This window comes from Mustela nivalis (genome assembly GCF_964662115.1).
Source record: "Mustela nivalis genome assembly, chromosome: 1".
In the NCBI taxonomy this organism is placed as follows: domain Eukaryota; kingdom Metazoa; phylum Chordata; class Mammalia; order Carnivora; family Mustelidae; genus Mustela; species Mustela nivalis.
Window position 1 is genome coordinate 163,514,156 of NC_139020.1, and position 18,432 is coordinate 163,532,587.

An 18,432-nucleotide genomic window follows, 5' to 3' on the forward strand; every position below is an offset into this window, starting at 1 on the left:
CGGGCACTGGGGCTGGCTGGCAAGGCTGCAGCAGGACAGAGCAGTGCGAACAAGAAAGGGTGCAAGGTGAGAGACAAAGAAAACTGACAATATGCTGGATGTGGGGGAGCAGTCACAGGCAGGGCGAGGGGCAGAAATAGTCACTAATACTGGGTAACAGGATGGCCGCCGTGGCGGAGAACACCTGCCAGAAGACTCAGAAGCCAGACAAGAAGTTCAAGTGGGGGAGTGAGTTAGCAGCACCACTTTAGTTTCTGGGACTGAGACCTGGGGAAGGTCCGGCCAGGAGGTCCCAGGCCGTCTGTAAAAGCAGCATCAGCTGGATGGTGGGGAATAACGGAAGCCAAATGACACAGCAGAGAAAGTGGCAGCGGGAATTACAGAGGAGTGAGAGTGGGCTCAGCAGGGAGAGGGCCTCTGTGGGGGCTTCCTGTTACCAAGGAAAGATGGTTTTCATTTTTTTTCTTGGGACCACATGTTCCAGAGGACACAATATGATGGATGGAATCTTTGGGATGCCATGAGTCTGTCTCTGAGTTTACCTACCTGAACTTTAATTTGTTTCATACATTCTGGGGACTCCATCTCTTTGTTAGTCATGGTAGAGGGTTTAATCAAATAGCACAGCATCAGTTCCTATTGAGAGATGAAGAAAATGTCCACATTCCACACAATAACAACATAAATTTCGGTGCAGGAAATGCAGGCAGGCTCTATTCCCTCCCATCGTGCGCTCTTGGAAACTTACAAAGCACATTGATTACCTCCTAGGAACATGACTGGGCCTGAGAGCTAGACTAAGGACCTGCCATTTAGTCATTGTGGACATGGCAAGAGAATGCAAATAAAGCAAATATATAGGTTATAAACCCAGTATTTAAAATATTAAATATATGCAACAAGTCCCATAAAGTGGGTCTAAAAGTACTAAAAGCAGTATAGACTCCCTATTTCTAACAGACAATGTTGCTTTTTATAGGCCATGCATAAGCAACTTAACCTGGACTCAAGATTGTTTCCACCTGGCCTCTGCTGGACCTTCTGGTCTCCCCTGCCACCACACCTCCAAGAGCTCTGGGACACAGCCAGAGGGGGTTCACAATCTGTGTTCAGTTAGCAAACTTTTGGATGACAGAGAACACACAAAGCTTTCATCCTTAGTAGTTCTGGTGTAAGATGAAATTTCCTGCCTATCTTGATGGCTGCAGAATCCAGCAGAACACAACCAGGCAGTTGGATGACTGTGGGTTTAAATCCCAATTCTGCATATAAGCTGTGTGATCTTGGCTTTGTCACTCAGGATCTGATTCTGACTGATTCCTCACCCTTAGCGATGAGGATAACAACACGGTGGTGAGAAAACACGTACAGTGTTCAGCCATAAATATTAATATCCTTCCTTTCTCTTCAAGAGATCTGCTAGCTCTGAAAAGAAATTTACCAATGTTTTGACTCCCTTGTGAATGTGTGTGAGTGACTGTTGAGCATATGCTGACAGCACCTCTGGGGAGGAAGGCAAGGCCCACCTACATCAATCACTACAGGAAACTCTGAAGCTCAATTCTTGGAGCTCAGCATGAGTGGGTGATGACAGGGAAAGTGAGAGGAGGTCAGCTTCTAGCCCCTTCTCGCTGGCAGGTGTGAAGTTCCTACAGATGACTTCTATGATTCTATTACATTTAATAAAAAAAAAATCATCCAACCATTTTAAGGGACACATGAATGTGAAAGCTGATGTTGTTACCTTGGAGACATTAACTGAAACTCTGCTCAAGGCAGCCAGTGACCTCCAACTGAAAGGTCTGCGAAGAGAGCCCTCAAAATTGTCATCGACCAACTCAATAATGACAGAGTAACTGGAAGACACAGAAGGCATTATAAAAATAAACAGCATGAAATCAACCTCTTTAAATGAATAATGCTTATTCTACCAAGTACAAAGATACAGAAAATAAAACATACATCATCTAATCCTAAATGTCCTTGCAAGTTATTGGGAAAAGTATTAATGAAAACATTTGCTTTACATTAAAAACTTTCAGGCTCATCTCAACACTGACAAGGAGAGAACAGAAATGTTGCTTCCAATTAGAAAGCCATGAATTCACTTAACTGTTTAGATATTAACACTCACTGATATTAAGACGAACAATTACTGCAATAGATTAACTAAAAGTGTAACACTACATACAACACATTTGTCATAACTTATTCATTATTTTACATATAGTACAACAATGTTAGTGTGTAAGGCACAGATTTAGAGCATCTATTCCTAATAGGTCAAGAGAAACACGACTGTAATAGTTTCTGTGGCACTGAAAATTACACTGGAAGACAGAAATTTCCTCCTGTTCCTTTAAATGATAAACTTATTTAAAAATCACTCCAAACCTTGCGTGGTAAAATGGAGGGCCTTTTCGATACAACACTGCAAAGAAAAAGAAAGAAAATGTATAACCACTTGAAATCAAAATCTTATTAGTGGCATTTTCTCTTCTCTAAAGAGACATAAATACCCAATTATCTGTATATGGGTAATCTGCAATATGCCCTGTGGTCTATTTTTAAAACCCAAACTGTTTTCTTCCCCTGGAACAAAAAGCAATTAGTAAAGCAAATCTGTGGCCAGGATCCTAACAATTTTATCTCACCCTCACCTCACAAAAGAAATCCAAATTCAAATACAAGTGATTTTGGTCTTGCCTCTTGTCTTATACTCTTCCAGAGTGAGAATGTGAAATGATGTTAAACATGCGAAGTACAGGGGCGCTTGGGTGGCTCAGTGGGTTAAAGCCTCTGTCTTCGGCTCAGGTCATGATCCCAGGGTCCTGGGATCGACCCCCGCATCGGGGGGGGGGGGGGGTCTCTGCTCAGCAGGGAGCCTGCTTCCTCCTCTCTTTCTGCCTGCCTCTCTGCCTGCTTGTGATCTCTGTCAAATAAATAAATAAAATCTTAAAAGAAAAATGCGAAGTACATATAATGTTGACCAATATTTTGTTATTAATTTCAAATCAAAGTAATTCAAAGGGTCTGAGCTACTCCAGCCAGGTACAAGCTGGCTGGAGTTTTGGTGCTAGAGATGAGTAAGAATCATCACTACTTTTTAAGAAATTCAGTCAGGTGGGGAAAACAGTCATGTAATCATACAGGCCATTTGGAGATGAGTCTGCCCTTCTGTCAATCTGTGGAGGTCGAAAGCCAGTGCCCACAAGAGCCTGGAGCAAGGACTCTGACCTGGAGAATCTTGAACTGCACAGGGAACCCTTCAGAGGCACAAAGTCTGTGGCAAGTCTGTTTACCAAACTCATTCCCTCTTTCTAGGCACGTGGCTAGATCATGTCTCTCAGTCTCCCAAGCAGCCAGGCTGGCCCATAAGACCCTGCCATGTACCAAGCCTGTACTTAGTCCTTTTAGAAGATGACCTTCAAAGCCATCTGGTGAAGACCACGGAGGCATAAAGAAGAAGGCTAGACTCCTGAAGCACCTTTGGGAGTTGATCTGCATCACCACTCAGAGATACCAGTTTTTGGATTGCACATGAAAAATTAACTTCTGTTGTTAAGCCTCTGAGATCTGGGGTTTATATGTAACTACTGGTATAAAATTATCTTTACTAATACACAATTATACTATAAGCTTGTGACTATCCCCAGTGCAAAATCAATGCAGGAAAGCTTTTTATCCTTTGAGGAATTGAGAAAATTTTCCTTTTTGGCCATGCCAGTACTGTAGCTAATCACATTTCCCTTAGGCACAGCAAGCTCAGAGCCAACTTGACAGCATGAGTAGTAACCCGTAGGCCCATGGACATCACAGCAATCCTTCACCTAGACTACATTTACGAGGGTCATGTTTCCTTCTTACTATGATATTTCCTATTTAAATTGTAGTTAAAGGATTTGGCAAGTCAGCTCAAATTCACTGCGTGTTAAGGGGACAAATTTAAGTAAATACCCTAACATACAATCCTCAGCTTTCTGAGATGTGGTGTAGGGAAGGAAACCATGTACTGGAATGAACTTGAATTCAGGAGTTTTGCTACCTGCCCGGTTTCTGCCACTCATGGTTGTATGACTTCAAAAAAGTTACTAACATCTCTGAGCCTCAGTTTCCAAAATTGCAACATGAAGAACAAGGGGCAACTGAGATCTTTTCCAGCATTCAAATACCGTTACTTACGATCAGGCACACATCTCTAACATGCTTCTGGGACACTAGAACATTACATAGCTGGAAAGCAGCCTCCACCCCTAAGTTGGATCATTTCAGATGACTGATAAGGTTGGTGGTATAGCTTACAAGTTACAAGCATGAACAGCGGCATCAGACCCAGGTTCAAGTCTTTTCAGTGTCAAGACCAAATGACAACACCTTGTGTTTCAATCTTCTTCTTATAAAATCTGGGGGTAGTAATTGAAGATAGAGTTGTAGGCACAGTGGCTGGCATAAAGTGAGGGTTCAAAATGCTACCTGGGACAGTATTCATAATGATGACAGCGTCTTCAGAGTGAACAATAAAATCGTTTTACAAAAATGCCTCTCAAGCAAAAAGATGAAAACTTTCGAAGTCTAAGAAATCCTGGGCATTAAAAAACAAAGTCTGAGAGAATGGGAAAAAGAGAAAGCTCCTTCTTATAAATGTAAGCCAGACATGGCATGTGGAAGGAATGACAGAATTAGAAAATGAACAGGGAAAAAACCAATCTGGGCAAACATTATAATTATTGGGGATGCAGATATGCACAGTCTCATCCACCCATTCGTTGTCCATTACAAAAGGAAATGTGCAATTTTACAATGGATATATGATAATGGTCACTTTATCCAGCTAATCAAACTTAGTATCATCAACAGTGGGACAGCCTGACATTAAGTACCTCCTGACGGGGTACAATACCCACAGCACAGACGCAAGCCAAAGAATGTGAGCCAGAGTCTAATCGTGAGGAAACAAACATATCTAGAATATGGGATATCCTCTAGGACTCTTCAAAAAAAAAAAAAAAAAAAAAAGTCATGAAAACCAAACAAGGTAGAAAAACTGTTATAGATTTAAAAAAAAGCTAAAGAGGTTGTGGTGGGGTGAATGGTGGCCCCCAAAAGATACATTCATGTCCTAATCCCTGGAATCTGGGAGGTGGCCTTCTTTGGAAAGGGCTCTTTGCAGAGATTGGAGTGATGCCACCATAATCCAAGGGATGCCCGGTGCCACTAGCCGCTGACGATGCAAGGGATCAATGTCCCCTACTGCCCAGCAGACTGCCAGCCTCCAGAGCTGTGAGGAAATGAATTTCTGTTGTTTTAAGCCCCCCAGACTTTGGTAATCTCTTATGGCAACCCTAGCAAAATAAGAGAAACCTAACACCAGATGTGATACATGAACTATGAGTAGAGCCTGCATTAAAACAACAACAAAATCCCCATAGCTGCAAAAGACATTTGGGGGACAACAGAGAGAAATTTAAGTTTTCTGGTATTTTGATGATACTCTAAGTTTTGATTTCTCTCAGGTGTTGCACGGTGTTATAGTTATGTAGGAGAATGTCCCTATTCTCATGAGTTGCATGTAGAAATACTATGGGTTGTGTGAGCAGATGTGGAAAATGTTAATAAAAATATTTAAAATGTGGGGCACCTGGGTGGCTCAGTGGGTTAATTCTCTCTGCCTTTGCCTCAGGTCATGATCTCAGTGTCCTGGGATGGAGCCCCACATCAGGTGCTCTGCTCAGTAGGGAGCCTGCTTCCTCCTCTCTCTCTGCCTGCCTCTCTGCCTACTTGTGATCTCTCTGCCAATATATATATATATATATATATATATATATATATATATATATATTTAAAATGTTTAACTTGAAAAATAAGCCAAGAGAGTGGTTTAGGAAAGAACTAAGACATGGGAAGAAGGCACAGCTCTTTGTTTGTGGTGAGTACAGAGGAGCTGCTCTGATGCCTCTTCCTGGATGCAGAACCAGCTATCAGTCTCTGAGCTGGGTGTCATGACTAGGGAGGGCTCCTCTGGTCTCTGGGAACCAGGTACTCTGCTGGCTTCTAATGTCTCCCATCATTCCACTTGTCTTGAGACTTCTAATTCATAGGCAGCTATGAAATTACATGACCCAACTCAGTCAGGGTGGGAGGGAGGCTTAGGAGTAACTAGATCTTAAGTCAGTCACGTCAACCAGTAGCTGCATGTGTCAGAAAAAAAATATACACCTGGAGCTGGTTTTCAGCTTTCTGGCCAGCAGAAGCAGTCTGGTGTGGTGGAAGCACACGGAGCTTGGACCCAGACAGAGCCAACCTCCACACTTACTTGCTGGGGGGCCCCTGGCAACTTCCTTGAACCTTCTAAACTATAATTTCCCCAGTGTCTTATAAAAGGAAGTGAATGCCATATGCCTCACAGGAGTATTAAGATTAAATAAGATGAAGGAAGAAAAGCACCAAGGCAAAGTGCTGGGTCACCATGAGAGCCAGCAGATGTGGGAACCTTTGGGTGGGTAATATAAGGAAAGGCTCCCACTTGGTTTCTAATCTGGTTTTCACCAGTGGGTGATCAAGGTCAAGTAGCTAAGCAGTTGAACTCAATTTGAGATCCATATCATTTGTTCCGAGTACTGCTCCTGGAATGAAAAGGGATTGACAAGATTTATTCAAGGGAAGAGTTTCCTGATAAGATGTGAATTTCATAATGGCCCTTTGTCATGGGTCATTACCTCTTTAAGCAGAAACAATAGTTATGAGGGGATGTCCTGGGCTTAACCTGTGTTGACAGCTCTAGGATATGCCTGATTTGGTCACTGGCCCTTAAAATTAAAATAATATTATTGTTAAAAACCATCGGGCACCAAGCGCCTGTGCCTAGAGCAGAGGAAAAGCTTAGGAAGCTGTTTCTCTTTTCTTTTCTTTAAAAAAAAAAGATTTTAAGTAATATCTACACCCAACATGGGGTTTCAACTTACAACCCCGAGATCAAGAGTTGCACGCTCCACTGGCTGAGTCAGCCAGGCACCCCAGGAAGCTGTTCCTCTTATCCCAGGCTAGCACTGCTTGTGAACCCCTGCTAAAGCAGGAAATGTGAAGACACCCCTCATGTTGCTGCTGGTCCAGAAACCTGGTCTCACATTAATTATACAAGCAGCTCAAAGTACATGATATGACCCAGCTGTGGCAAAGGCCTCCAGGGAGTTGGGAAATAACAGTTGTTTCATTTCTTTAAAAAAAAAAAAATCTGTCCTTTCAACCATCCCTATTAGGCGATTTGTTTTAAAAATGACTCTTCAGGGGCGCCTCAGTGGCTCAGTCTTTAAGCCTCTGCCTTTGGCTCAGGTCATGATCCCAGGATCCTGGGATTGAGCCCTCCATCAGGTTCCCTGCTCAGCGGGAAGCCAGCTTCTCCCTCTCCCATTCCCCCCACCCCCAGCCTCTTGCTGTCTCTCTCTCTCTCTGTCAAATAAATAAATAAAATCTTTTAAAAAAATTAATAAAAAAAATGACTTCACAAATATGGCTTATAATTGAAAATACATCAGTCATCATACATGATCATACCTCAGGTATGCTTTGAAGACACTCAACAAAGGCCCCCTTCCCCTGCAATTTTTAATTTATTTTTTGTAAAGATGGTGTTATCCATGTTATATGATGAGCAAATGGACACTCAGAGAGATGAAGTAACTTGCCTGAAGCCACACAGTAAAGAGAAAGAGCTGGCTGTGAGGCCAAAGAGCTCTTTTGACTAGTCCCATGCCATCTCTGAAAGTAAGTGGGCAGCCTTGTTAACTGGAAAATTCTAACTCAAATTTCACTCATACAATGAGAAAGCTGAGGAAGACCTGCCAAGTGTTTGCACCAAACAGCTATTCTTACAGGAGAATGAAAAGGAGAACAGGGTGAAAAGCCAATGAAGGAAAATGAAACAGGCACATAACTTATTTAAGCATCGTGAACTGTAGCGAACACAATTATGTGGAAACCCAGCAAGCTAATTTCAAGCTAATCCTGGTCATTTGTGGGCTAACCCTAAATCAGTGTATCTGTACCTGAAATCCAGGCATGGAAGAAACAAAAGAAGCCATTTATCTTAGAGGATTAGGAAATCTTTAACCTTTATTTTGGACTGCTGACACCCTCCTTCCCCACTAAAGAATTTAATGAAAGAGGTGGACTCTTGATCAGAAAAACACACCAATCTACAAACACAGTATTTTATGCTAGGGTCTCCTGAAGACTATCCTATGATTTCAGGTTAAGCACAATTTTATAACACTTAAAATTAAAAAAAATTGAATTGGTTTTGTGTGTTAAAAAAAAAAAAAAAGGCTCAGAACACATGAAACAAGCATATGACACAGCTCACAAGACCTCAGGGCCATGACTTCTCAGAAGATTTCTCAAAGAGCTTGACATTTTTATTTGAGCCTCATAATTCTGAAAACATCTAGGAAGCACCCTCACTTAGCAGATGTAGAAAATGAGTTTGAGGGACTTAGCAGTGAAACAAGTGCTGGAAGGAACCCCAGGACCTATGTCCACTCACCTGGGCCTGTAGCTTTGAGGGCTACTTACATTAATGACAACTCCAAATTTATATCTGAAGGCATTCCTGTGCTCTAGAATCATTTTCCAGGTATGCAGGCATTATCCCTGATTCCTCTTAAATGAAATTCTGACATCCAATCTGTCTGCAGGGCTAGTTGGGCTCAGTTTTCCTAATTAAGTCTCTCTGCTTCATTTTCGTCCCTGACCCATCCCACTGTCCATTAGTAACAGAGACGACAGAGGGTCCTGTTCATTTCAAGACACTTCTTTGCTCAAAATCTCCCAAGACTTCCAATCACCAGAAAAACAACCAGGCCTTACATGCTCTGTGTCAGCCCAACTTAAAGACATCACCTCAAGTCACTCTCCCCCTGGGATCTCCAAATTCTAAACACTGTCTTTATGCTGTTCCTGAGACTCCCCTGCCTCAGGGCTTTTGTGCTTGTTCTTTACCTTGTGCCTACTATGTTCTTCACTCTTCCCTGGGATCTCTAAGTTCTAGACACCCTGTCTCTACATTGTTCCTGAGATTGACCGAGCTCATTCCTGCCTGAGGGACTTTGCACTTGCTGTTCACTTTGTGCCTACCCTGTTCTTCCCCAAATTCTCAAGTGACCTGTTCCCTCATTGTGGTCATATTTTTGTTTGTGGTCACATCTTTTCAGAGTCCTTTCCTAACTAATTTTCTTCACTTTCTATCCTTTACTCTGTTTTATTTTTCTTAGTATGTAATAGCCCCTGAAATTACATTTACTTATTGGCTTATTCATCTCCCCAGCCAGAATGCAAGCAGCTCCATCAAGGCAGCTTTGTGTTAGTCTCATTCACCTCTGCATTCCTGGCCCCTAAGAACACCTGGCCCATAGAAGACTCTCAGTAATTATCTGTTGACTGAAGTGCTCATCTGGTCCAGAATCCTTACTTCAAGATAAGAGGAGGCAGTTTCTAAGAGTCTGGGCTTCAGGGCCAAGCTCTGTTAAGTTGCTGACCCTGGAAACTATTAGAGGCAAATGACCCATTCTCTCACAACCATAATCAGAAAAAAAATTAAATAATAAGAGTATCAGTCGCATAAGATTGCTTTAGGGATTAAATGAGATAATTTATTTTAAAATGCTTGATACATAGTAAGTGGTCAACCAAAGGATCGGTGGGATTATTAGGATTGTATGATCATTCTCACTTGTCAGATGAGACAATTGAGGCCTAGAGGATAAGAGACTGCCCTGTATCACACAATCACATGGCTAATGAGAGGAGGGGAATGAGGGATATAAAACTCTTTTCTCAGATTACAGAGCAGGTGAGAAGAAAACCTGAATACTTGGGGCTACAGGCTTCTATCTCCAGGCTTTCCCCTTAGACTTCCTTTTCGTTCCTTCTGGACAAACCCTCCACCCCAACCCAAATATTTTTATCTAAGCCAAAATGAAGGTATCATTTTAGGAAAAAACCAGCAACAGTACTTATTACCAATTCAGTTTTCACCCTGAGAACCAGCATTCTACCGATTCAGGAAGTACTTACATAAATCTGTCCCATACTTAAGTCCCACTTTGGGCACCCAGCCCTTGCTTCTGAAGTAATGGTATGCCATGTATGTAGTCCTGAATGTGGGCTGAACTGCAGTGAAAGCTTTCCAGAGCTTCAGGATTGTTAAAGGCTCCTAATGTTGGTGAAAGAAAAAAAGGGCATTATTATGTATGTATTTGCTCGTCATCAAGCCAGTGAACTAACATCTGTACCAGCAGTAAACACACACAGCACCCATGACCAACGGGCTTAACAGAGAATCTAGGCCTGTGCTACCCAGTGTGGCAGCACCAGACACAGGCCAGAAGGGAGATGGGCCTCAGGTGGAAAATACACAGCGAATTTTAAAGACTCGGTAGGAACACAAGAATGATATATTGAGTTCAAGAAACTCTGTAAATAATAAGACTTTTTTTCTTTTAACCCCTTCAATGCGGCTACCAGGAAATTTAAAATGAATCATGCAGCTCCTGTCTGAGGTTTATATTCACTTCCATCAGAGAGCACTGCTCTGGGAAGGGCCTCCATGCAACAGCAACATCTGAGATGAGGAGGAAGCAGCCAAGTAGAAGGGGGTGATTGGGGGTACCGGGGGCAACAGAGGGGACTGGGGGTGGCGGGGATGGGGGGAACCTGGAGCAGCAGGGGGACTGGGGGTGGCGGTGGGTGCTGCACGAGAACACTCCAGGGAGAGGAGTGAGCGAGTGTCAGGTGCTTGAGGGCAACAAGTCCGCCAAAGCTGGAGGGCAGGATGTCCCAAACATTTTGCTGACCCAAGTTGAGTAGCTACTGTATGTCAGGCCACATTCAGGAAATCAAAATAAAATTTTATAAAAGCTTAAAAAAAAGATGCCCCATTTAGTCTTTGGAACTAAAGAATTTATCTCATGGCACAAATGAATAATGCAACTGCTTTAAAGAGAATTCTGTTCCTAACGGAGGGTATGAAGAGACAGAGAATGGCTTGGTTCTGGGAACATTTAATTCTCCGGTTGGTTTAAGGCTCAGTCAATGAAACCTGTTCAGTTTGTCTCAGCTTGAGATTTTAAATCCATAAATATGAAATACAGTTATTTTCTTCCTTTCTTCTGCTCCTTCTTCTTCTTCTTTTAATTGTTCCTAAGGTAGAAACTCCATACATATGTGGCTTTTAAATTCCAAAGCAAAGAAACACTCAGCACTCCCATAATAAGCAACGGTCTCATAAGGAAGGCTGAACTTCCAGTATGGAGAGCCCACCATGTTACAGAGGCTGAGGATTCTAGGTAGCAGTGGAATATTCTCAAGAATTTCAACTAAGGCCCAGGAGAGGAGGCAAGGTGGGTTAAGAATGGCCACAATCTGGGAAAATGAGTCTCCCATCAAACATCAACCATCACCCATTTCAAACTATTGGAATACTCTTGAAAAGAATTTATATAATTGGAATTTGATGAATGATAAAATTATGCACTCCCAAGAACAAAACAAAATATGCTTTTCCCATTCTATTTATTGCTCTGCTGACCTTTCTCTTTTTAATTCATTTGAATTATTTGGAATAGATATTATATTCACATGGTCCAAATTCACAAAGCATAAAAATGTACAGTGAAGTCTCCCTTTCTACCTGTGTGCCCAGCCCCCCAAGGTCTCTACGAGAAGGTAAGCCATGGTATCAGCTTCTTGTGGAACTTTCTTCTGAGGGCAGCAGGCTACAGTACACAATAACAGGTTTGGAGATACCTTCACATAGCTTCAAGTATTAATTCTAACCAGACTAGTTGTGTGACCCTGGCTGAGTTACTTACTTCCTCCAAGCCTCGGTTACCTTATCTGTAGAATTCTTACCAGGCAGAGGCAAGGACCAGAAGTACTGCCTGTAAGGTACCCAACACATAGCTTTTACCAAAGGAGGCACTGAACACTGGCAGTTGTAATTTTTAGTACTGTTCTGATGCCAGTTTCCTGATCATTATCTAAGATATTATTCTTTTCCTAGCATCTGGGAATGAAATTCAATCTGAAAGAGTCAAACCTGGCTTCTGTCTTAATAATCACAATTCAGGGGGTGCCTGGGTGGCTGAGTTGGTTAAGCGTCTCACTCTTGACTTTGGCTCAGGTCATGATCTCAGGGTGGTGAGATCAAGCCCCACATTAGGCTCCACAAGCAGCATGAAGTCTGCTTGGGATTCTCTCTCCCCTCCCCCTGCTCAAACTTGTAGTCTCTAAAATAAATAAATAAAATCTTATCCTAAAAAATCACAATTCAGGGCCCAAAACCTAAACCGAGAGAAAAAAATTTAACTCCAATTTCATTCAGTGAAGGTAGGTAAGTTTGTATTATAGCAATATGAAAATTACTACAGCCCGCTTTTAACACCAGGAAAATTTTAAGCAGATTTTATTTAAATATAACATCTTACCTTCTCATAGTAAATACTCAGACATCCCAGAGCATAGACCAGGAAAAAGGCCTACAAACAGAGCAAGCAGAAAATGTCCATTAGAAACTTTCCCACATTCTTGAGAAATTATTTTACAGGTTGATTTTTCTTTACGTCAAGTATAAATTAATGTCCTTAAATCACCTTAAAAAAATGATCACATTTTTTTTTTTTTAAGATTTTATTTATTTATCAGAGGGAGAGAGGGGGAGAGAGCAAGCACAGGCAGACAGAATGGCAGGCAGAGGCAGAGGGAGAAGCAGGCTCCCCGCTGAGTAAGGAGCCTGATGTGGGACTCGATCCCAGGACACTGGGATCATGACCTGAGCCGAAGGCAGCTGCTTAACCAACTGAGCCACCCAAGCGTCCCAATGATCACATATTTTTAACAGAAATGTGTTCATGCAAATTTAAGTCTAAGAAGATATGAAAGTCACAAATTGATTAAAAATCAGTAAAAAAGCATTTGTGTATTTTCCATGTATTTTCCCCTTAAAAACCATATAGCTAAACTGAAAAATGATGTAAATAGCTGTAATAATAGAAAGCATTCCTCATTAGATTTTCCTCTGCAAAATTAAATAACCATATTAAACCAAGAAAAAAAATTTACAGGAAGAAATACATAGAAATTTGTGAAAAGTGGGCAGTATAAATTTGGCTTGCATAACAAAACATAGTTTTTCAGTCACCCTTGCTTGTAAAGTGATTTCCCATTAAGTAATCCCTAACTTTACATGAACTTCATTATACAGTAATGTTTTACTTGCACGGGGAGGCAGGAGGAAAAGCAAACAAGGTCAGCTGTAGTTGAGTAAAATCACACTTAGATGGAGATTAAAATAGCCTTTTTTTTTTTTTTTAAAAGATCTTATTTATTTGATGGAAAGAAAATGAGCACAAGCAGGGGGAGAGGCAGATGAACAAGCAGGGGGAGAGGCAGATGAACAAGCAGGTTCCCCACTGAGCAGGGAGCCGGATTCAGGACTTGATCTCGGAACCCTGGGGACAGGACCTGAGCTGAAGGCAGACACTTAACCGAATGAGCCACTCAGGAGGCCCAAAATAGCTTTTTTAAAAAAAATGTTTTTTTTTTTTTTAATAATCTCTACACTCAACGTGGGTTTTGATCTCCCAATCCTGAGATCAAGAGTCATATACTTTACACTAACCGAGCCAGCCAGGTGCCCCAATTGCTTTCTGATGAAAGTAAGACAATGCCAAACACTGATGCCACCAAGCACTGTTCACTATACTTGTAGATGGGGATAGGATCCATGTTTACACCCGAACAGACTTATATGAGAATGGTGTGTCCTAGTGGCTAAATGGTGGTTATCAGTAAAACCGGGGTACTTTCTTTATAAAAATGAGGATAGAAGATTAGAACCAAACGAAAACCATTCTGCTGCCTCTGCCTGGCACAGATGAGGGCCTTCTTACACAGTGTGGCGACAGAGATGCAGTCCCCCGCCCCAAGCCTACGCATTTCTGTTCAACAGCATGGTACCGATGACGGGTGCTCACCAAGCATACTTCTTCACTGCCCCAGCACGCACAGCAACAAACCACAAGAGGATTTAGGAGAGCACAGGCCATGGAGGTGTAGGGGGTTTCAAGCAGTGATAAGGTTTGCTAAGGAAACACCTCTGTGATCCCCAGGAATTGCCTGAGTCCACCCCCTGTCATTTTCTCCTATCTCATGCCAATTCTCTTTACAACAGTGGTTCTCAAAGTGTGGTCTGGGGATCCTGGAGTCCCCGAGACCCTTTCAGGAGATCTCCAGGCCAAAACTGCTTCATGAAAAGAACACTTTATTTGCCTTGTTCCTGCTCATTCTCTCCAGAGGCGCTAAGACACGTGGTGTCACACAGACTGAATAAAGAAGCAGATGTGGGCATCCAGCTGACTTCTATAAAGCCAGACCTTCAAGCAACTGGCAGAAGGGGAAAACTGCCATTCTTCTCACTGAATTTGTTCTGTTTTATAAGAATGTAGTTATTTTTCCATAAAATTTTATGTAATGTATAAAGGATTTATCATTATTATCTTAAAATGAATTAAAGAACAAATTTCAAAATTGTGTTTTAAAAATTTAGTTTGGCAAACAGTGACAGATATAACCCACATAAAGATGTTTCTGGGATTGTCAATAATTTTTAAGAGTAAAGTGGCTTGAGAACTACCACTTTAGGTCCACTCTGGTCTAAACCTAGAGCTTCTCTAAAGATGCAGGTGACCCTGCTTCTCTGGGTCCCAGCCGCCACTCCCTGCCTGGACTTCTCAGAGGCCTTTCTGCTCCATGCATTCTCCATAGTAGCTGGAGCCATCTTTTCCCCCACATGAAGGTCACGTGGCTCCCATGACTAAAACCCTCCAAATGGCTTTATGGCAAGGCACGTTGCTTCCCACAGCCTCCAGTCCCTTGGACATCTGACCACTACTCCTTCTGGTCATGTTGGCTCCATGTCTGCCCCTGAACACAGTAAGGTCATTCCTGCCTTCACCTTTTTAAGTGCTACTCCAGTATCTGGTACGTTCTGCCCCAGACGCAAAGGTCACTTCTTGGAGAGGTCTTCCCCTCCGCCCTTGTTAAGCAACCCCCATCCTGATCATCTTCTTCAGAACACACCTTTTTTTTAAAAGAAGATTTTATTTATTTATTTGACAGAGAGAGATCACAAGTAGGCAGAGAGGCAGGCAGAGAGAGGGGGGAAACAGGCTCCTCACTGAGCAGAGAACCTGGTGTGGGGCTCGATCCTAGAACCCTGAGATCATGACCTGAGCAGAAGGCAGAGGCTTAACCCACTGAGCCACCCAGGTGTCCCAGAACACATTTGTCTGAAAAGATCTTTCTTATATGCGCCTCTCCAGCTCGAAAGTCAACTCTGTGAGAGCAGAAACTCTGCCTGCCGTTCCCCTGGCTCAGGAGAGCATCTAACACATGGCGTTTGCTCTGTGCCTGTGCAGAGAGAATCGACCCCGAGTTTATGACACTGCCGGAGTCACTGCAGGCCTGGCTCTCCAGCTCCTTTCTCCTCACGTGGATGCTGCATGCCCCACAGCCCCTTGCAGCTACCTGACAGCCTTCCCAGGAGTCTGATAATCTTACTTTGACCTTTGGTCTTCCTGTGGCACACCACTCACTAACGCAGAGTACCACTGTTTCTCGGATGCACACAAATGGTGGTCAGAAGTTGATACGGAGGAGATGAACCTGGGTTCTCCAACAGTCAAGGGCTTCTCTTTTCGATGTCTCCCAGCCATCACTTCTTAGTTCAGAACGGGACAACAGGGAAGATGAACTCTGGGATGTGGCAGAGCTGGGCTGAAATCTTCATTAACAGCAAGGCCCCTGCAAGTATCACTTAAGCTCTCCTACCTCACTGAAAAAATGGGGCTGAAAATGCCTTATTAAAGATTTAATGAGATGGGACGCCTGGGTGGCTCAGTTGGTTAAGCGGCTGCCTTCGGCTCAGGTCATGATCCCAGTGTCCTGGGATCAAGTCCCACATCGGGCTCCTTGCTTGGCAGGGAGCCTGCTTCTCCCTCTGCCTCTGCCTGCCACTCTGCCCGTGCTTCCTCTTGCTTCTCTCTCTATGACAAATAAATAAATAAAATCTTTAAAAAAAAAAAAGATTTAATGAGATTAAGTCTCATAAAAATTTTAAAGTCTATGCAAAGTACCTAACTGCTCAATTCATTTTAGTATTTGTTAGAATTTCAGTTCTTCAGAAACTTTCCATTATCAGTAAACAAATGTTCCTAAGAACTGATAAAACCAATGCCTCATTAATATTTATTGGCCTAAAATAAATGGTTTTTATGAATGTACACAAACTGCTCATAGGCACTTATTACAGATGGAATGGATCTTAATTCAATTGAGTTGGCTTTATTTGGAATTAAATCATCAGAAGACTGGGGAGGTAGGTGATTATGTCCCTTGAGATCTCATTAGTAAGCTTTTACTATCAAAGCAAAAGTGGAGGGAAGAGTTTAATGATAGTTTTAATATCATCACGAAATCTAGCTAGGTCCCAAAGTGTTATAATGGAAAAACAGTTCTCAGTAACAGATCTTTAAGTCAGCTGTGGAATTATCATACCCAAGCTCCAGAAAAAAACTGCTCTGAATCACCAGAGAAGGGCTGCCTGTGTTCCTGATGGACATTTATGGAAATACATTAAACTGTATAAGTGGTGCACCAAACACAGGTGATTCATTCAGAGGCAACCTGCCAAAACAGAACTGAGGCAGAGCGAGGTTTAATCGCACATTCCCCGAAAACTGCAAGACCTCTGTGGAATGTCCTCAGGAACCAAGCAGCTTCCAAGAATGCACAGCAACCTAATCTACCTCCCACTACTCTTGTCTTTGTTTAGGAGTGTTTGGGAGACAGCAGCAGAGTGACGCCTTTTATTGTCAGTAAAAAGCATCGCATGGAACACAACCAGTCACCTCCTGGAACAGTGAGGCTGACACCAAATGCCCTCTCTGCCTATTGCTGCCGCCTCCCAGAGCTGAGATCCTGGCCGGCTCCTCCTCAGCCCTCCAGCAGTCTCCCACTAATGCCAGCTCCAGTACCTGCCCTTCCCTGACATGGCCACTGCAGTGCCCCAGCACCGCCAAGACCGGGTCAGAACCCTGGTTGATACTTATAGATATGCCCTCATGATCCAGCCCTTCTGTGTTGCCATCCGGGGCTGAGCTGCATGAAGGAGTCTACGCTGTCTAGTGTCCAAATGGCAATACACTATTTATCTTTTCACATCTATAGATATCACCAACTCCATGAAGACTTTCCAGCTAGTTCACGTCCTTTTGGACTCCACCAGTTTCTGTGCAAATTCCACATCCTGAATGCCCCCATTTAACAAATAAAATGATTAAGCACTTGATAGACATCAGACATTGGGTACAAGGATACCAGAGGATCAACACTGGCACAATCCACAGACCACATGGAATGTAATTATTTCTGGGCCATCTTTAGGACCAGAGCCATATTCTGTTTATTTCTGTATTGTTAGTACTTAGCCCAGTGCTCGGCACAGAGTAAGTACCCATTGAACATTTTTGCAAAATACTGATTGCAAAAGAAAAGGTTCTAACTAGCTACTTAATAGCTTTTACAAGTAATTTAATAATGATGATAACAACAAGAAAAGCAGACACTAATGCTTACTGAGCACTTACTATGTATCAGGCACTGTGCTGAGCCCATTACATGGGGTAGTTAATTCCCAGAAGATCTTATGAACAAGGCATTACATAACGCTCATTATACTGAGAAGAAATCAAGGCCCAGAGAGCTCAAGCACCTAGAGAAGGGGAATCTACAGTGTTGTCCAGCAGAACTTCCTATGATGACGATGTTCTACACCTGTGCTGTCCAATACAGTCACCACTATCCACCTGTCGCTGCTGAGTGAAATGTAGCTGGCACAACTGAGAAACAGAATCCTGCATTTTGTTCACTTTTAAATTAAATAGTCACACGTGGCTAGTGGTTACTGTCTTCTACAACAGATTCAGCTGGTGCATTTGTAGAAAAAGGAGATGTAGTAAATAATTCCAAATATCATTTCTGGGTCCCACAGTCTGTTTGGTCTCATTGCAAGGAAGGAAGTACAGACAAGGAAATCCAGAAAACATGGAGATACAACTACTTCTCTGAGAATGCACCCACAAAGTTACCAATGTGGCCACATTCAACAAGCACTTCCTGAGACCTGCATCTCCACCAAGAACAGTGCTAGTGACTGCGGGAGCCATCCAAGACAAGCAGGAGCATTCTGGGAGAGGAAGCACATGAGATTGAGGAAGGGGTACAGTTCTCCAGGGCAAAAAGGACATTTCTGTGCACAGTATAAACATAAGCAAAGGAGGAGGGACTGAACAAATGAACACAGGATAGAGGAACTCCAAA

The 18,432-nt window shown here is 42.7% G+C and overlaps 1 protein-coding gene across 2 annotated transcripts in view; it reads right to left on the reverse strand.

Moving 5' to 3' along the window:
* The window catches only part of TSEN2 (tRNA splicing endonuclease subunit 2), a 41,224-nt gene that overhangs the window by 1,327 nt on the left and 21,465 nt on the right, over positions 1-18,432 (reverse strand). For both annotated transcript variants that reach the window (XM_082749101.1, XM_082749102.1), the window contains exons 7-11: positions 12,480-12,530; positions 10,069-10,207; positions 2,395-2,431; positions 1,745-1,856; positions 547-636 (exon numbers count right to left, since the gene is read on the reverse strand). In XM_082749101.1, coding sequence (XP_082605227.1) covers positions 547-636; positions 1,745-1,856; positions 2,395-2,431; positions 10,069-10,207; positions 12,480-12,530 — 429 coding nt within the window. The remainder of the gene's footprint in view (positions 1-546; positions 637-1,744; positions 1,857-2,394; positions 2,432-10,068; positions 10,208-12,479; positions 12,531-18,432) is intronic.